The 17,528-nt window shown below is 41.7% G+C and overlaps 1 protein-coding gene across 1 annotated transcript in view; it reads right to left on the bottom strand.

The window, feature by feature from the left end:
* tmc7 (transmembrane channel like 7) overlaps nucleotides 1–17,528 on the bottom strand; it is an 80,463-nt gene that overhangs the window by 4,770 nt on the left and 58,165 nt on the right. The window contains exons 11-14 of the mRNA XM_078559170.1: nucleotides 16,485–16,668; nucleotides 15,607–15,737; nucleotides 9,334–9,489; nucleotides 8,880–8,958 (exon numbers count right to left, since the gene is read on the bottom strand). Of these exons, the coding sequence (XP_078415296.1) occupies nucleotides 8,880–8,958; nucleotides 9,334–9,489; nucleotides 15,607–15,737; nucleotides 16,485–16,668 (550 nt within the window). The remainder of the gene's footprint in view (nucleotides 1–8,879; nucleotides 8,959–9,333; nucleotides 9,490–15,606; nucleotides 15,738–16,484; nucleotides 16,669–17,528) is intronic.

A 17,528-nucleotide genomic window follows, 5' to 3' on the forward strand; every position in this document is an offset into this window, starting at 1 on the left:
GGCACGGCTGAGTATCTGAGCGAGTGCATGGAAAGTGAAGCCAGAATGCGTGCAGAGATTCAGGGGAGGAGAACATCAGAAGGAGAAGTTGAAACCCTGGAGATGGATCCTTGTCAAAGACATCCAAGTGAAAGCGTCATTTAGGAGAAGATTCCAAGGCGAGCACTTCAAGCCTTGAGATTGGAAACTCTTGGGTTCAGAGTGTGGTGTGTACGGCCAGAGGTCATCTATTGGTTTACATGGACGGCATGCTTATTGTGAATATTAGAATATAAGATAGATTTTGTAACATGTGTTGTCCTTTTGAATCTGCATCTGACTGTAAAAGTATAGTTGTCGGTGAAGGAGTATTGTAATATAGTTCATCTTTTCTTGTTTAATAAATGTTTTTTTAAGTAAAAGTTCATCAGCTGACTCCTATAACTATGGTCAGTAGCCACCCTCCACATTTCTAAATAAAAAATAAAAGTTAGTGCGGTATTTTACCCTGATGGAATTTGACGGCCCCGCCGAAGTCAATGGACTTATGAATGGCTCACCGCATTTTCCGTCATGATGAGGTTGTAAAACTCCACCCTTAAGTCCTATCAAGCTGGGTTCCACCTTAGGATCTGGCTTGTCCAGTAGTAACATCAGCTGGGATCGTAACAAAACAGCAATACTCACCAGCCAATCAACTTATGAGTTTCCTGTGATGTCACATCTCATTTTCTGTTTTCGAACGTAGTTCTGATGCAGCTATCTTCTCCGCTCTCCAAACTCTTGCCACTTCTCCTGCGGGTTTTTAGCACTTCCGCTCTCTGGACTCTCGAGGGTTTTTAGCCCCTCCACTCTGGACCCTCACGGGTTTTTAGCCCCCCCTTGGTGATACACAACTACTTTTCAGAGTGTTGAAGAGACTTATACAAGGCAGTTTGCAACATTCCTACTATACTGATTTCTAAAAGCTCAAATACGACCAGGCTTATTCATCACCAAGTATGGAATCTAGGCATTCACATAAGACATTTTAGTGAAGTGACATCTCCGCTGCATGCCCCTTCCCGCCCCACCTAAGATACCGAGTGACAAGTCACTGAAGGGCAGAGCCAACCCACCCTGCAACAATTGCTGCCTTTTACCCCAGGTGCACCTCATAAATTAGGCCAGAGTCTGACACATTGGTTGGAGGAGGTCTCGTTGATTATACAGAAATTCCAAACCATAGAAGAAGAATTATGTGGATAAATCATGTGCTGCTGGCATGACCTGCAGTGGAAGTGACAAGACAGGTGAGGGCACTTTTTAATACGATTTCTGGGTATTGTGTTTAGGAGGTATGCTGTTGAAGCTTTTCATCAGGACTTTCAGGGCAGATGCAACAATGCCAAATTTCAAAGGGAGCAACAATTTATACTGGCGCGGACTGGTTGATAAGTCGACTCTGATTGGTCAGGGCATTGCCATGGAGTATGCACACTTTAGTTTAATTCAAAAGAGATTCAGTGCCTGGACACGTTCTTTTTGCCTGCAGAAGACAGGTCCCCTGTATGAATATACGTAACTTCTAGCAAGCATAAGTGAGTGACATTGTGAGCCCAACTGATAATCTTAAATTGGCTGTTGGAGCACACTTGGGATTGTTCAGCAAGTGCAGTCCAATCATGGAATCACATCAAATGTTACACATTGTGTTGAGTTTTGCAAGCAGGAGTTGGTTGAGTATGGTCAATACTCTGCCTATTGTGAACAGCCAAAGAGACATGCTGTGGGATACAATCCACCAGTTGATGGGACATGTGGCCTGCACACCTGGCAGCACACTGACACTGAAATTCAAATATCACATTACTCATTTGTGTGATGGGTAGAAAGTCCTTTTAGCTTGATAGCAGCATCCTGTTAGTTGAAAATACCACTCGTGTTGCCACTGCATAGTAGCAGCGTGAAATGACTAGCTTCACCAGTTGCTCAAACTTTTGAGATCTTACCCTTCCAGGGTAAGTTAAGGTAAACTGGGCACTTTTCAGGTTCCAAAGTAGCAGCCTTGGACCCACTTGTGAGTATGTGCAATACACAGTGACCAACGATCTGATTGGTGTGGCCATTATCCTGCAGGATAATGCTACTTGTGTATCGGTGGTGGAAGGAGTGGATGTTGACGGTGGCAGATGAGGTGCCAATTAAGCGGCTGCTTTGTCCTGGATGGTGTTCAGCTTCTTGAGTGTTGTTGGAGCTGCACTCATCCAAGCAAGTGGAGAGTTTATCATCACACTCCTGACTTGTGACCTGTAGTTGGTGGGCAGGCTTTGGGGAGTCAGGAGGTGAGTTACACTCTGCAGAATTCCCAGCCTCTGACCTGCTTTTGTAGCCACAGCATTTATATGGCTGGTGGAGCTCAGTTTATGGTCAATGGTAACCCCCAGGATGTTGATTAACCAACGAAGGTAGGCTTACAGTAGACAATAGTAGATAATCCATTAGCGAATTCTCACCTAGCGCATTGAGTAAAGGGAGCTCATTAGACTGCTCCATTTCAAAAGGTGAATTTGAGTGCATGTGGGAAATTCTTACGTGCAGCTGCAGATTCAAATATAGCATGTATATCATCTATGTGTCGGAAATATGCAAAGGGTAGGAGTTTAAGTGTCACAGTAGCCGTTTCACGCTGCTGACTGAATGCTGCCATCAAATCAAAGAAACGTTCTGCCTAACAAACCAATGCATATTGTAGGATATAAATTTCAGTGCCTGTGCAATGTCAGGTACATTGGTTGTAAGTCCCAACGACTAGCAAAAAGTAACAGCAAGTTCCTTCGGCTGCTCACGACAGGTAGAAAACTGACCGCACTTAACTAGACCGTGCTTGCAAAACTCAGAACACAATGCCTAATATGTTAGATATGATTCCATGATTGGACAGCCCCCGTTTGACAACAGTTCCCTGATGCATTCTCCAGGGCAACACCTCAACCAGAGTCAACTTGTCAACCAATCAGTCCCCTTTTCTCATGCAGTATAAATTATTGTTCCCTTTAAAATTTGGCATTCTTGTGTCTGTCCTGATGAGTGCAAGGTGAAAAACTTCAACAGCATTGTCTCTTTTCTCAGCAATACTCAGGTTCTGTACTACCAAGCAACTATTGTGTTTAAGCTGAAGTTAGGCAGAAACTCTAGGTAAAAATATGAATCAATAGCTAAGACAGATGGCTCTCAGATTTTACTGAAGAATGGGAACTCTGTGCCTAACAGCAGGCAGCACACCCAGAGAGATTGGGTATGTGGAGGCATTACCGATCTTAACAGCAAGGCCTCATTTAAGAAGAAGTTCCCAGAGTCCAATCCAACATCCGTTTCTGTGGTTGTGGACGTGACTCCAGGTGCTCTGTTGTCTTCCTGGTGCCAGGGTCAAGGATGTCACAGAGCGGCTGCAGGATATTCTTGCCGGAGGTCGTGGTCCACATTGGTACCAATGACTTAGGTAGGAAGTGGATGAGGTCCTGAAAGCAGATTTCAAGGAGCTAGAAGGAGATTGAAAAGCAGGACCTCTAAAGCAGTCATCTCAGGATTACTTCAAGTCCCACATGCTAGTGAGCATAGGAATAGGAGAACTGAGCGATTGAACACGTGGCTGGAGGAGGAGTGTCGGAGGGAGGGCATCAGCTTTCCGAGCCATTGGGACCAGTTCTGGGGCAGGTGGGATCTGTACAGGAAGGATGGGCTGCACCTTAGCAGGACTGAGACTAACACTGTCGCAGGGAGATTCGCTGGTGCTGTTGGGGAGGGTTTAAATTAGATTGACAGGGGGATGGGAACCTGTGAGGGAGCTCAGATCCAAGGGAAGCAAAACTGGCCAAAGGAAGCAGAAAAATAGAAAGCAAAAATAGAAGACAGGCGAAGAATAGGCAAACATCAAATAGGATAAGAGTAGAGAATAAAGTTAAAAAAGCAGAATTAAAAGCACTCTCTCTGAATGCATGTAGCATTTGATAAAAGGTTGATGATTTGAATGCACAAATTGAGGTAAATGGGTATGATTTAATTGCCATAATGGAGATGTGACTGCAGGGTGACCAAGATTGGGAACTGAATATCCAAGGATATTTGGCATTTAGGAGGGATAGACGAAAAGGAGATGGCGTAGCACTGTTCATAAAGGATGAGATCATTATATTAAAAAGAGAGGATCTTAGATTGAACGATCAAGATATAAAATCAGTTTGGGTGGAGCTAAAAAACAGCAAGGGGCAGCAATCATTGGTTGGAGTTGTTTAAAGGCCAAACTGTAGTGGCACTGTCAGGCACAGTATAAATCAGGAAATTATAGATACATGTAACGTGGGTAATAAAGTAATAATGGATGACTTCAATGTATACATAGACTGGGTTAACCAAATCAGCATTAATGCTGTGGAGGATGGGTACAAGATAGGTTTCTGGGGCAGTACATTGAGGAGCCAACTAGGGATCAGGATATTTTGGATTTAATGTTGTGTAATGAGAAAGGGCTAATTAATAATGTTGCTGTAAAGAAGCCTTTGGGAAATAGTGGCAATAATATGATAGAATTTTGCATTAAGTTTGAGTACGATATAGTTCATTCTGAAACTAGGGTCTTAAATCTGAAGAAAGGAAATGATCAAGGTGTGAGGGGCAGGCAAGTTGACTATGGTGGATTGGGAAAATACACTAAAAGAATTGACATGCAATGGCTAATATTTAAAGAAATACTACACGGTCTACAACAGATATATATTCCTCTAAGGCACAAATACCCAAAGGGAAAGGTAAATCAACTGTGGTTAACAAAAGAAGTTAAAGATTACATTAGATCAAAATGTTACGACCCCAGATGATGTTAATACTGGACAAGTCAGATCCCAGAGTGAAATCTAGCTTAGTAGATCCTTTTTTTTAAAGAAACCATGGAGGTCAGTTACTGAACACATTCACAAGAGTCTGCCAGCATACTATTAACACAAAGAATAAAATGTTTATTAAACTAGAAAAAAACTGAACTATATTACACTGGACAAAAAGGTTGGAAAGATTTCAATACAGATCCCTGCAAATGATTCCAACGCAGACTATTCCTTTTATCCCAGGAACCCTTACAGACACAAAACCCCAGTGGAGATTTACCACTGTCTCAACACCAAGGTTTCTTGCTTGGGTTAGCTCAATTTCAAACAGTTTTCTTCCTGCAGACTTCGGAGCATGCACCAGACACTTTTCTTCAGCCTGTACCTCTTCCTGAGGCACCACAAAATCTGCAATCTAAACTCATTATTACTTCAACTTCAGAATAAACACATGCATTCCCTAAACTCATTTCCCCAGCAGGCTTACAGGATTTATTATTAGAGAGATTAGACCTTCTGCCTGATATACACACACTAATTACCCACCCTTCTGTGTTTCCCTGTCTTTGTGTGTGTCTCTGGACCACTGTCGCTAGGCAACAGCACAGGTTTTTTGTACTTTATGCTTTTTTAAAAAAAAGACTTCACTAAACTACTAAACCCTTGGCAACCTGTCTCTTCACTTCAAGAGTTGTAAAACCTCATTAAAAATGCATATATACAAACAGGGCCCTAGGCTCCACAGCACCCAGCTCACAAAATCCTCTAAATGAAACTAAAACCAAGCTTTACCTTTCTTAATACCCAAATACAGAATATAAATTAAACTTAAAGTTATACATTATTCCTAACAAAAGGAAAAAGCTTATAAGGATACCAGAAAAAGTAGTAAGCTGAAGATTGGAAACACTTTACGACCCAGCAAAGGAGGACCAAGGAAATGATTAAGAAAGGGAAAATAGAATATGGATGCAAACTAGTAAGGAACATAAAGGTGGACTGTAAAAGCTTCTTTAGGTACATGGAAAGGAAAAGATTAGTAAGGACAAATGCGGGCCCATTACAGGTGGGGACAGCAGAATTTATAGTGGGAAACAATGGTAGAGAAACTAAACAGTTACTTTGTGTCTGTCTTCACGTAAGGAAATACAGAAAATCTTCCAGAAATATTAAGCAACCAAGGGACTTGTGAAACTGAGGAACTAAAAGAAATTGGTATTAGTAAAGAGTTGGTACTTGAAAAGTTAACTGGATTGAAGGTTGGTAAATCTCCTGGACCAGTTGATTATCGAAGGAGGTGGCTAGAGACATAATGGATGCATTGGTGGTCATCTTTCAAAATTCTATAAATTCTGGAAAGGTTCCTGTGGACTAGAAAGTAGCAAATGTAATCTCACTATTTAAGCAGGGAGGAAGAGGGAGAATGGAGAACTACAGACTTGTTAGCCTTGATGTCAGTAGTAGGGAAAATGTTAGAATCTATTATAAAGGATGTGGTAACTGGACATTTAGAAAAGAATGGTAGAATTGGGCAGAGTCAACATGGATTTATGAAACTGAATTCATGTTTGACAAACTTGTTGGAGTTTTTTTAGAATGTTACTTGTAGCATAGATAAAGGGGAACCAGTGGATGTGGTGTATTTGGATTTTCAGAATGCTTTTGACAAAGTCCCACACAGGTTAGTAAACAAAATTAGAGCACATAGGATTGGGGGAAACATACTAATATGGATTGAGAATTGGTTAACATACAGAAAGCAGAGCGTAGGAATAAACGGATCATTCTCAGGATGGAAGGCTGTTACTAGTAGGGTACTGCAAAGATCCGTGCTAGGTCCACAGCTGTTCACAATCTATATAAATGATTTGGACATAGAGATGTAATATTTCCAAATTTGCTGATGACACCAAACTGGGTGGGAACTAAGTTGTGAGGAGGATGCAAGGAGGCTACAAGAGGACTTGGACAAGCTAAGTGGATGGGATAGAACATGGCATATGGAATATAATGTGAATAAATGTGAAGTTATTCACTTTAGTAGAAAAAACAAGGCGGCAGAGTATTTCTTAAATGGTGAGAGGTTAGGAATTTGGGCATCCAGAGAGACCTGGGTGTCGTGTTATGACATAGTAGTTTTTAAAGACTGAGTTATTTAAAATCCCATAGGGAAATTTTAAACAACTGTCATAACCTATATTTTCAATTGGTATGTTTTGAGTTGCAGCTCTAAATTCAGGAATAAGACCACCAGTTCTCGAGAGGTTTTTATATTAAACTAAATGAGACATTTGTTAATTTACAAGGTATTAAACACACACACATGGCTACAAAGTACTATCATAATTTTTTAACAAATTCCCAAACTAATCTCCGCTAAGGCAACAACAACCCATAGACTTTAAACAGACACCAGGCAAAGCATTTTCACCGTACAAATTCAAAATGAGGTTCCTTTCAATTTGGTTCCTTTGCAGACAGTTGTAGGCTTACAGCTGCTTTGATGTTATATGCCTCTCTTCCACACACAAAACCTCTCAGGTTATACCCAGCCTTTCCCTCTGAATGCAAATTCTCATTGTATCACCAGGCCCTTTGAACTCCACCTCTTCTAACAATAAAACCCCTTTCACAGTACTAAAGATGTCTTGCTGCAGTTGTTCTGAGCCTTGGTGAGACCTCACCTAGAGTACGTATACAGTTTTGTTCCCCTTATCTAAGGAAGGATATATTTGCCATAGAAAGAGTGTAACAGAGGTTCACCAGATTAATCCCTGGGATGGCGGGATTATTTTATGAAGAAAGAATTAGGAGACTGGATCTGTATTCCCTAGAGTTTCACCCTAGAATTTCAAAGAATATGGGGTGACCCCATTCAGGGTGGATGTAGAGGTCTTCCCTGGCTGGTGAGTCTAAAACGAGGAGACATAATCTCAGGGAGAGGGTGATGAATCTTTGGAATTCCCTACCACAGAGGGCTGTGGAAGTTCAATCATTGACTTTGTTCAAGACAGAAATAGATAGATTTCTAGAGACCAATGACATCAAAAGAGAGTGCAGGAACGTGGCATCAAGGAAGATGATCAGCCATGATCAAATTGAATGGCAGAGCAGACTTGACAATTGAATAGCCTACTCCTGTTCCTATGACATCCAGCCAGGTTCATTACGTGGTCAGGTGGATGGGAGTGGGAATTTAGCAGGAGGGGGCTGTAGCTAGGGGATCCCTGGGAATGGTCCCCTGCAATCAGTAGGAGGGCTCTGAAGGAGATTGGTGGGGAGGCTCCTGAGGAGTCCTTGCCTGGCCTTGGGGCGATACACGCCACAACATGTGAATGTCAAATCAGCCCCAGTTTGCCTTTAACAGGTGCCTCATCGATGGCCTGAGACACTACAATAAAAATTGCAATGGCTGGGAATGGGGCAGGTTGGAATCACAAGTTAGATTTTTTTTTACATATTACTACTCATGCACCATTCTCACTGGGAAAGAGTGGTTTAAATGCTGATCATGTTCTTTGATCTTCATACTATACTAAATCCCCAGAAAAATTCACAATACCACATCCGTGAAAAAGAACTGGATTTTTAAAAATTATTTTAAGAAATGGCTAACCAGGCCTTAACAATGCAATGGGCACATAGTATCAAAAGCCATCATATATAAATGAATGACAACAGACATTGCAGCTTTCCTCCTTTTTTAAGGAAATAAAGGAGTCTTGAGGTTTATCTGCAGGTTTCCTCCAACTCCACATCCAATTGAGATGCTTTCTACTTAGCCTGCATTTTACCAAACATTTATACAAATATATTTGGCCATGATTTGCTGCATCATGTACGAATACAGCTTTGTCAAGTAACTGCTCCTTGTCTGAAGCTGGTGTACAATTTTGCCATGATTAAAGGTGAACACCATTACCTTAGTTTTTATTTTGACAGGGAAATCTGGACTATCTGACAAACTGGCAATAAATCACTCCAGGTGAATAGTGTTGAAAATTCATATTTAATAATTATGGAATCAAAATCACTCACCATAGCCAGTTGCTCTCTGAGCTGAACAACAACTCGTTTATGTGCTCCAGCCAAAGCAACAAGATAGAACAGAACGAGGCTGAAAGAACAAAAATTGAATGATGTATTTGCTTAAGTATAGAAAAGGACAACGTATAACTCTTGTATTCCCCCACCACTGATCCTAATTTTCACAGCTCTCTTCAATTCATTATTTGCCATTGGAACATTGCTTATTTGCTAAGTCTTTAATCAGGCAGTGGCACATTAAAAGCTGTTTTAAATTACACATAATTATAACAGCTTGCATTAATATAATAACTTTCATTTAAAGGTAAATTTAAGTATTTCTTTAAAAAGATTACAAATTATTTGTTGGTCACTAAAATCACAGGCACATCAATAGGGGGAAAAACATTATTTTGTAGTCCAACAGGAAAAAAAAACTCATATTTTACCATCAAATGCGTCTTACCATACAACCAGAAAGAATGGTATTACAAAAGCCTCGGATGCCAAACCATATAGAAGATTCTTAAGACCCTTTGGGAAACAGTCAATGGTTTTTGGTATAATATCCCATGTGGTATCGTAGTTCATGAATGGCCCACAAGATTTGGATGACTTGACCCTGATCGGAGGGGAAAGAGCACACATATTTATTTTGCCTCTAATACAATGATGGCCATATCACTTCAAAGACAAGTTTTTTCATCATAAAAGGAGTCCCTTCATCAAAATCAAAAACATAACTTGCTGAAGGCTACACTCAAAATGATAACTTGTCCTTTCCTTTACAAATGCAGGCAACTTTGCTGCAGTCAGTTTTTTGTTTCAGACTTTAAGCATTTCTATTTTTTTACTTCTCCAGCAGGAAGTCTTTTTAAAAAAGTTCAAGTTTCCGATATCAACATTAGTGTAGTTTGGTTAATGATTTAATTTTTAGTTTAAAGCATGTGTGAAATATGGACAAGTGCCTTTTACATTCTGGAGACTGGGCTCAGTGGACTCAGGTGCTGAACAAACATCAAGTATGATCTTATATAAACACAAACACACACAAACAAAATTGAAAATCCGGCAAAGAAAGCATATGCTACCCAGCTTTTTACTCTATAAAGATTGGAAACTCCACCGTTGATGAGAGTTATATAATTTGGGTCCATACCAATATTCGTTTGGATTCTCCCTTATTTAGCCTGATAGTTACAACCACAAAAAACTTCAACACATTTATCCAGCACCACTTCCCTTTCATAAATCACTTTGACTCTAATAATATTATGATTTTCTAAGTGCCCTGTTACAATACATCTGAGCATTTTCATTACTACAGGCTAACTGGCCGATAGATACCTTTTCTCCCTCCCTCTTTTTCGCAAATGCTTGTTTAGATTTTGTCCCTACGGATTGGAAGGTAACACTCCAAAATTTGAGGGAATTCTGAGAAGATCAAAATCAAGGCATTCACTATCTCTGCAGCCACCTCTTTTAAAATTTAGCAGGTAGGCCATCAGGTGCAGGGGATTTGTCAAATTTTGGTCCCATTAATTTTTCCAGTAATATTCCCACTAAGACTAATTTCTTGAAGTTCCTCACTCTCACTAGACCCTCGGTTCTCCATAATTTCCAGAATGTTTTTTTGTGCCTTCTACTGTGAACACAGTTACAAGGTGTTCATTTAATTTAGCTTTCATTTTATTATTCCCCATACTTCAACAGTTTGCTTTGTTCAGGTCTAAGAGCGGAATCAACCCAGATTTACACCAAGTGTAGTAGCTGGCAGGGGAAAGGATATTTTAACCGCCGGCCACAATGGCGGCTTTTTATGTCATATCGTCCCAAACCTGCCTGATTAATTACGCATTCCCAGGAAACACGCCATTTCGATGGCGGGCGGGCTCTCATTCGTCCGCCATGCTGTCTCCTCGCCGCTTCATCATGTCGGGAGCCATATTTAAGTGCAGCTGTGTGCACACCTCTCAGTGCTTCCAACCCAGGACTGCTGCATGGAAGACATGGCCCCGGAAGGCAAGAAGATTGCAGCACCAACCTTCCCCACCCCCCCAACCCCCGGTTTAATGACGTGTCCCTCGAGTGCCTTTTGGGTGCAGTGGAGGCCCGCTGTGATGTCCTCTACCCCCGCTCTGGGCAAAGACCAGCAAGCAAGGTCACCAATCCAGCATGGCAGGCGGTGGCAGTGGTGATCAGCGCCAATGCACTATAAAAGAGGATAACCACCATGCCACTACAGGATGAATGGTCTCATCCATTCTGTCAGGGTAAATCACTCCATAAGAAGTAGGAGAAGTAGGCCATTCAGCCCATCGAGACTGCGCTGACATTCAATGAGATCATGACGGATCTGATAATCCCCAACTCCACTTTCCTGCCTTTTCCCCATAACTCTTGATTCCCTTACAGATTAAAAATCTGTCTATCTCCACCCTGAATCTACTTAACAACCCAGCCTTTACAGCCCTCTGCGGTAAAGAATTCCACAGATTCACTACCTTGTGAGTGAAGAAATTCCTCCTCATCTCTGACTTAAATGGGCAACCCCTTAGTCTGAGATTATTCCCTCTGCTCCTAGACTCTCCCACAAGGGGAAACAACCTCTCAGCATCTATCCTGTCAAGCTTCCTAAGAATCTTATATGTTTCAATAAGGTCACCTCCCATTCTTCTAAACTCCAATGAGTACAGGCCCAACCTACTCGACCTCTCCTCACAAGAAAATCCCTCCATACCCGGGATCAATTTTCTCTGGACTGCCTCCAATGCCAGTATATCTTTCCTTAGATAAAGGGACCAAAACTGTTCACAGTATTTGAGTTACTTGTCTAACTACAAATAACTAGTGCCTTGTATAGTTTTAGCAAGACTTCCCTATTTTCATACTCCATTCCCTTTCAAATTAAGGCCAACATTGCATTTCCTTTCCCTATTATCTGCTGAACTTGTATGCTAGCTTTTTGTGATTCATGCACGAGGACCCTTAAATCCCTCTGTGCTGCAGCTTTCTGCAGTCTTTCATCATTTAAATATATTCAGCTCCTCTATTCTTCCTGCCAAAGTGCATAACCTCACATTTTCCCATGTCATATTCCATCTGCCAAGTTTTTGCCCACTCACTTAACCTGTCCATATCCCTCTGTAGACTCTTTGTGTCATCCTCATCACTTGCCTTCCCACCTATTTTTGTGTTATTGCAACTTGGCGATAGTACATTCACTTCCCTCATCTAAGTCATTAATATTTATTGTAAATAATTGTGGCCCCAGCACTGATCCCTGTGGCACTCCACTAGTTACAGGTTGCCATCCTGAAAATGCACTCTCCCCTTATCCCAGCTCTATCTTCTATTATAAAAGCAAAAAACTGCAGATGCTGGAAATCCAAAACAAAAACGATGTGGATTTCCAAAAGGCATTCGATCAGATGCCACACAAAAGGTTAATAAGATAATGGCTCATGGAGTTGGGGGTGATATTTTAGCATGGGTAGAGGATTGGTTAATGGATAGGAAGCAGATAGTGGGCATAAACAGGACTTTTTCAAGTTGGCGGGCAGTGAATGCTGCCAAGGACCAGTGCTGGGCCTCAGCTATATACAATCTATGTTAATGACTTAGATGAAAAGACAGAGAGTAATGTATCTAAGTTTACTATGATACCAAGCTAGCTGAGAAGGTAAGCTGTTGGGGGGACACAGAGAGGCTGAAAATAGATATAGACAGATTAAATGAATGGGCAACAAGATGACAGATGGAGTATAACGTAGGGATGTGCAAAGTTATTCACTATGGTTGAAAGAATAGAGTAGCAATTTTTTTTTTAAAGGTCTGAAACTTGTATCGATGTTCAGAAGAGACTTGAGTGTGCGTGCACAAGGAAAGCAGAGTCAGCAAGCAGGTGCAGCAAACAATTAGGAAGTCAAATGGCATGTTGGCCTTTATTGCAGGGGATTGGAGTACAAGAATAAATAAGTCTTGTTCAAGTTGTACAGGGTTTTGGTGAGACCACGTCTGGAATACTGCATGCAGTTTTGGTCTCCACATTTAAGAAAGGATATACTTGCATTAGAGGTGGCACAATGAAGGCTCATTAAATTGGTCCCTGGGATGAGAGTTGTCCTATGGTGAGAGGTTCAGTGAAATGTGCTTATATTCTCTGGAGCTTAGAAGAATGAGAGGCGATCTCAGTGAAACCTAAAAAATGCTGAGGGAGCTTCAAAGGGTAGACACTGAGAGGTTGTTTCCGCTGGTCAGGGAATCTAAAAACACGGTGGAGGGGGGAGCACAAACTCAGGATAAGGGGCTGATCATTTAGGACTGAGATGAGGGGAAATTACTTCACTCAAAGGGTTGTGAATCTTTAGAATTCTCTAGCCCAGAGGGTTGTGGATGCTCCATCGTTGAATACATTTAAGTCTGGGATAGACAGATATTTGGGGTGGAATTTTGCTTTCTGGTACTAAGTACCATGGCAGGGGCGGGGACAGGGAGCGTTTCCCGCCGTGGAAGCCACCGGGAATTCATGCCATATCACGCAGCCCCAGCCTCATTAATTATGCAGTCGGAGGTTTGCCAAGGTTTATTGCAGCTGGCAGGCTGGATGGCACACACTCTGCCGTCATATCTGGCGCCATATTTAAAAGGCACCCAGACAGCAACTTATTACTCACCACGCTTACTGAGGAGATGGCCAGAAGAGGACGGGGCCACTGATGCCCAAGATCAACGACAACTCCCAGGGCGCCCTTCTTGACCAAGTGGAGGCCAGGAGGGACAGCCTCTATCCTCCAGATGGGAGGAGGTCGAGCAGGGATACAAAGCCTGCATGACAGCAAATCTCCAGGGCAGTCAGTGCCCAGGGCCTCTGGCTGAGGACTGCCCTGCAGTATCGAGAAAGGATGAATGGCCTCATCCGCGCTGCCAGGGTAAGTGAACCCTCGACTACTCACACTCACCTCAACGAATGGTACAGGAGACATGGGCCTCAGTGGCAACATGATAAGATGTTGGCTCACAGCCCCCCACTGCAGTCCATCTACTCTGCAGGCCACTATGGATCCCTCACTGAGGGTTGGGGAGGCAGGGGAAGAAGGGGCTCAGGCGCTGAGGGCACCAGCAAGTACCTCTAATGACATACCTCTGAGCTTTATCCTTATATCTGCTTGGGTCAGCGTTCTGAAGGGTGCTGGCCAGAACCCTTCTGGACAACCTGCAATGCATCAATCAGATGGCACACAATCCAGTGGGTGATTGTAAGACTGGAAGTATGGGAAAGATATATGAAACCCATTTGCTCTTAACCCCATCTTCTCTCTTTGCACGGAAGTTAAGCCATAATCGGAGAGAGGGAGAAAACAGGAACTGACTGACTTCAAGGAGCGGGTGGCCCAGCTGGCCGGGTGGAGCAGGACAGACCTATTGGAGATGGGAGAGGTTGGCTTGTAGCCTCCATCCAGTAAGGATCCATGGATGTCATAGAAACCTCAGGGTCAAGGGTGCCTCCATGTTGGAGGCAGGTCATGCAGTCACTCACTCTCTCCTCTCTCACTTACAAGCATCACCAGGAAGATGGCAATGCCCGAAACTGAAGAAGCCCTGTCCAGCACAGGCCATGTGGTCTACTGCTGCTCCCATTTCATGTGTTCTTGTGCACCCCTCTCACCCGCACCCCCAAGTGCTTTACAGGTGTAACTCGGAAAACTTGTTTCTATTTTGAAGTGTTTAAGAAAAAGTGCCAAGAATTGTTAACAAATGAACAAACTCAGCAATAATGTAGAGAAAAAGACTATATGAAATAAAATTACAAAATGTGCCGATACCAAATTTGGTGGTGTGGCAAACAGTGAGGATAACACCAATCACCTGTACCTTGACATAGATAAGGTGGCAGAATAGGCAGACACATGGCAGATGGAATTTAATAAGGAGAAGTGTGAGGAGATGCCTTTTGGCACAAGGGATAGGGAGAGGCAATACAGCCTTAATGGCACGATTCTGAAGAGTATGCAGGGACACAGGGACTTGGGGGTGCATGTGCATCCATCTTTGAAGATGGCGGGATATATTGAAAGAGTGGTTAGCAAACCATCTTGGATTTTGGGCTTCAGAAATAGAGGCACTGAAAATAAAAGCAGGGAAGTTATACTAAACCTGTGTAAAGCTCTGGTTAGGCCACGACTAGAATAGTGCATCCATTTCTGGTCAGCACTCTTTAGGAAAGATGTGAAGTCCTTGAGCGGAGATTAATCAGAATGGTTCCAGGAATGAGGGATTTTCGTTTTAGTTGGAGAAGCTGGGCTTATTCTCCTTGGAGCAAAGGAGATTGAGAAGAGATTTGATAGAGGTGTACAAGGTTATGACTGACTTAGATAGGGTAATCAAGGAAACACTCTTCCAATTAGCTGATGGTACAAGGACTTGCGGACACAGATTTAAGATTTTAGCCAAGAGATGCAGGGGGAATAAGAGAAAAAACATTTTTTATGTACCGAGTGGTAATGACCTGGAACACGCTGCCCATGAGGATGCTGAAAGCAGGGACAATCAATGACTTCAAAACGATTTTAGATGGGAGTGGAGTGGGACTGGCTGGATTGATTTCCTGCTGGCTCCCTGTGGAGCAATGAACTGACTGGCCACCTTCTGTACTGTAAAGTACCCTATGGCCTTGATGGGTAACTTATTCACAATGGTGCAACTAGAAAACAATATTCAACTAATAACCAATACTCACACTGCAACACCGAAGAGGATAGGAACACAGGCTAATGGAAGTCCAATTAACAGAACTGCCAGAAAGAAAAAGTTAGAGCTTGATGCACGAAAAGGTCTGTTGGACGGGCGACAATTGTTCATCAAAGAAATCTGGAAGGTTCAGAAGACATCATGTTTTTATTAGCAGTAATTCCACCAGCCTCTACTTTTCTCCCCTTCTCTACTGCCAATTTTTTTTTACCACAGATGTCCTCTGATATTTCTTGCAAGAGGCCATTAATTGTTCTTGAATATTGGCATGATATTCTAGCAATGGAGCATCAAAACCAAACCCAATTTTGTCCTTGTCCAATATCTACACATTGCTGGATATCATTCTGGACAGGGAGCTTATCAAATTTATTTTTCCTAACCTTTGGATTATGGGGGCAAATTGTGGTATCTCGAAGCACCTGCTAAACTGAGATTAGCTAATTCACCTCAAGCAGAGAACTAAATCTAGGATCTTCACGACCCGACCCTAATCTAATCTTAATGTCCGTTTTTCTCCCCAATGTGTAAAATACCTTAGAACTTTCTAAATGTTAAACACGCTATATAAAGGCAATTTTTTGCATTTACTGGACTACTCAGCTACTCACTGAGAAACCCTGAGTCATTCTGAGAACCTCAGTGGAACCTGAGAATCTCAAGTCAAATTTCAGGAAGTCTACTGGCGATAAACTAACATCTATTTCGATTGTCAAACTTATGGTTGAAAATCTTATCGATTAATATTTTAATCGGTCAGGAATAACTAAGAAAAAATTAAAGAGAGGTAATTCAATCATCTGATTGCCATATATTATTGTTAAAAATAGGTTTGCTTTCATTGGTATATTCTGTAAAATAACTCACCTTTTTGATATAAAATATGATGATGTACTTGATGGTTGCTATTCCAGGGAGCAATGGTGAATAAAATGTTCCTATCCAACAGATAGTCTGACCATAAACAATTTCTAACACATTTTGTGGAATAGCAAACTGCTGCTGTCCCCACCACTTGAAAGGTGGAAAAGTACAATAGGTTACAATTAACCTGAAAAACAAATATATAAAAGATGTAATTATGCTATTAGAATACAGCATATCCCTTGTTACAATGCACTGTTCAATAATCTAATAAAATAAAATAAAATTCAATGGTTACAAGTGTAATAACTAATGCACAAGTTTCATTAGGTTTAGAAATTAACCCTAAACATATAACTTAAGCTGTATTAATAGTTTACACAAATGGCAAAATGAACATGCTTATTAAATAAAATGTAATATTACAAATATAACATTTTGGCTTAATTTCAAAAATAATCAAACTCTAAGATACTGGATAGTTATTAAATAGACAGATTGAAATATTTGTTGAATATTACTGATTTGAATAGCAAATGATCAGCTGAATGGATTCAGAAATATCGTCACATCTTTCAAGCTTCTACACAGAATTATTCTTTACAAAGTCATCAATTACGAAATTAGTAAGGTCCAAAAAAAAAGGCTTCCTCACCTCCCCCTCACCATAACCCTTCCCATTTCAAATACCTAAGAACTGCCACCTGGTCAGGCAATGGTGCAAGAGCAAGAAGTGACTGAAGAATAAGAAACACTGTCACTCCCTCAGATACACTCAACCACCAGCTCAGATACTGACACATTCAAGACAAGAGGACACCGTGATTGTTACTAACAGAGTAAAGAGTGGGACTGTTATTGAGGGGGAATTGAGATTGCATTCACTGGTACTCCAGTCAGATAAATGGATCATGGACAATGGGCCACAATGTGGATATGTTGGTTGCCTCTTCACTTCCCCCTATGCATCATCTTCAGCTGCTTGCCTTAAACTGGTGCAGCTAAGTCCATAGTGCTGTTAGGAAGGGAGCCAGAATTTTGACCCAG

This window comes from Cetorhinus maximus, chromosome 15 (assembly GCF_964194155.1).
Source record: "Cetorhinus maximus chromosome 15, sCetMax3.hap1.1, whole genome shotgun sequence".
Taxonomy (NCBI): Eukaryota; Metazoa; Chordata; class Chondrichthyes; order Lamniformes; family Cetorhinidae; genus Cetorhinus; species Cetorhinus maximus.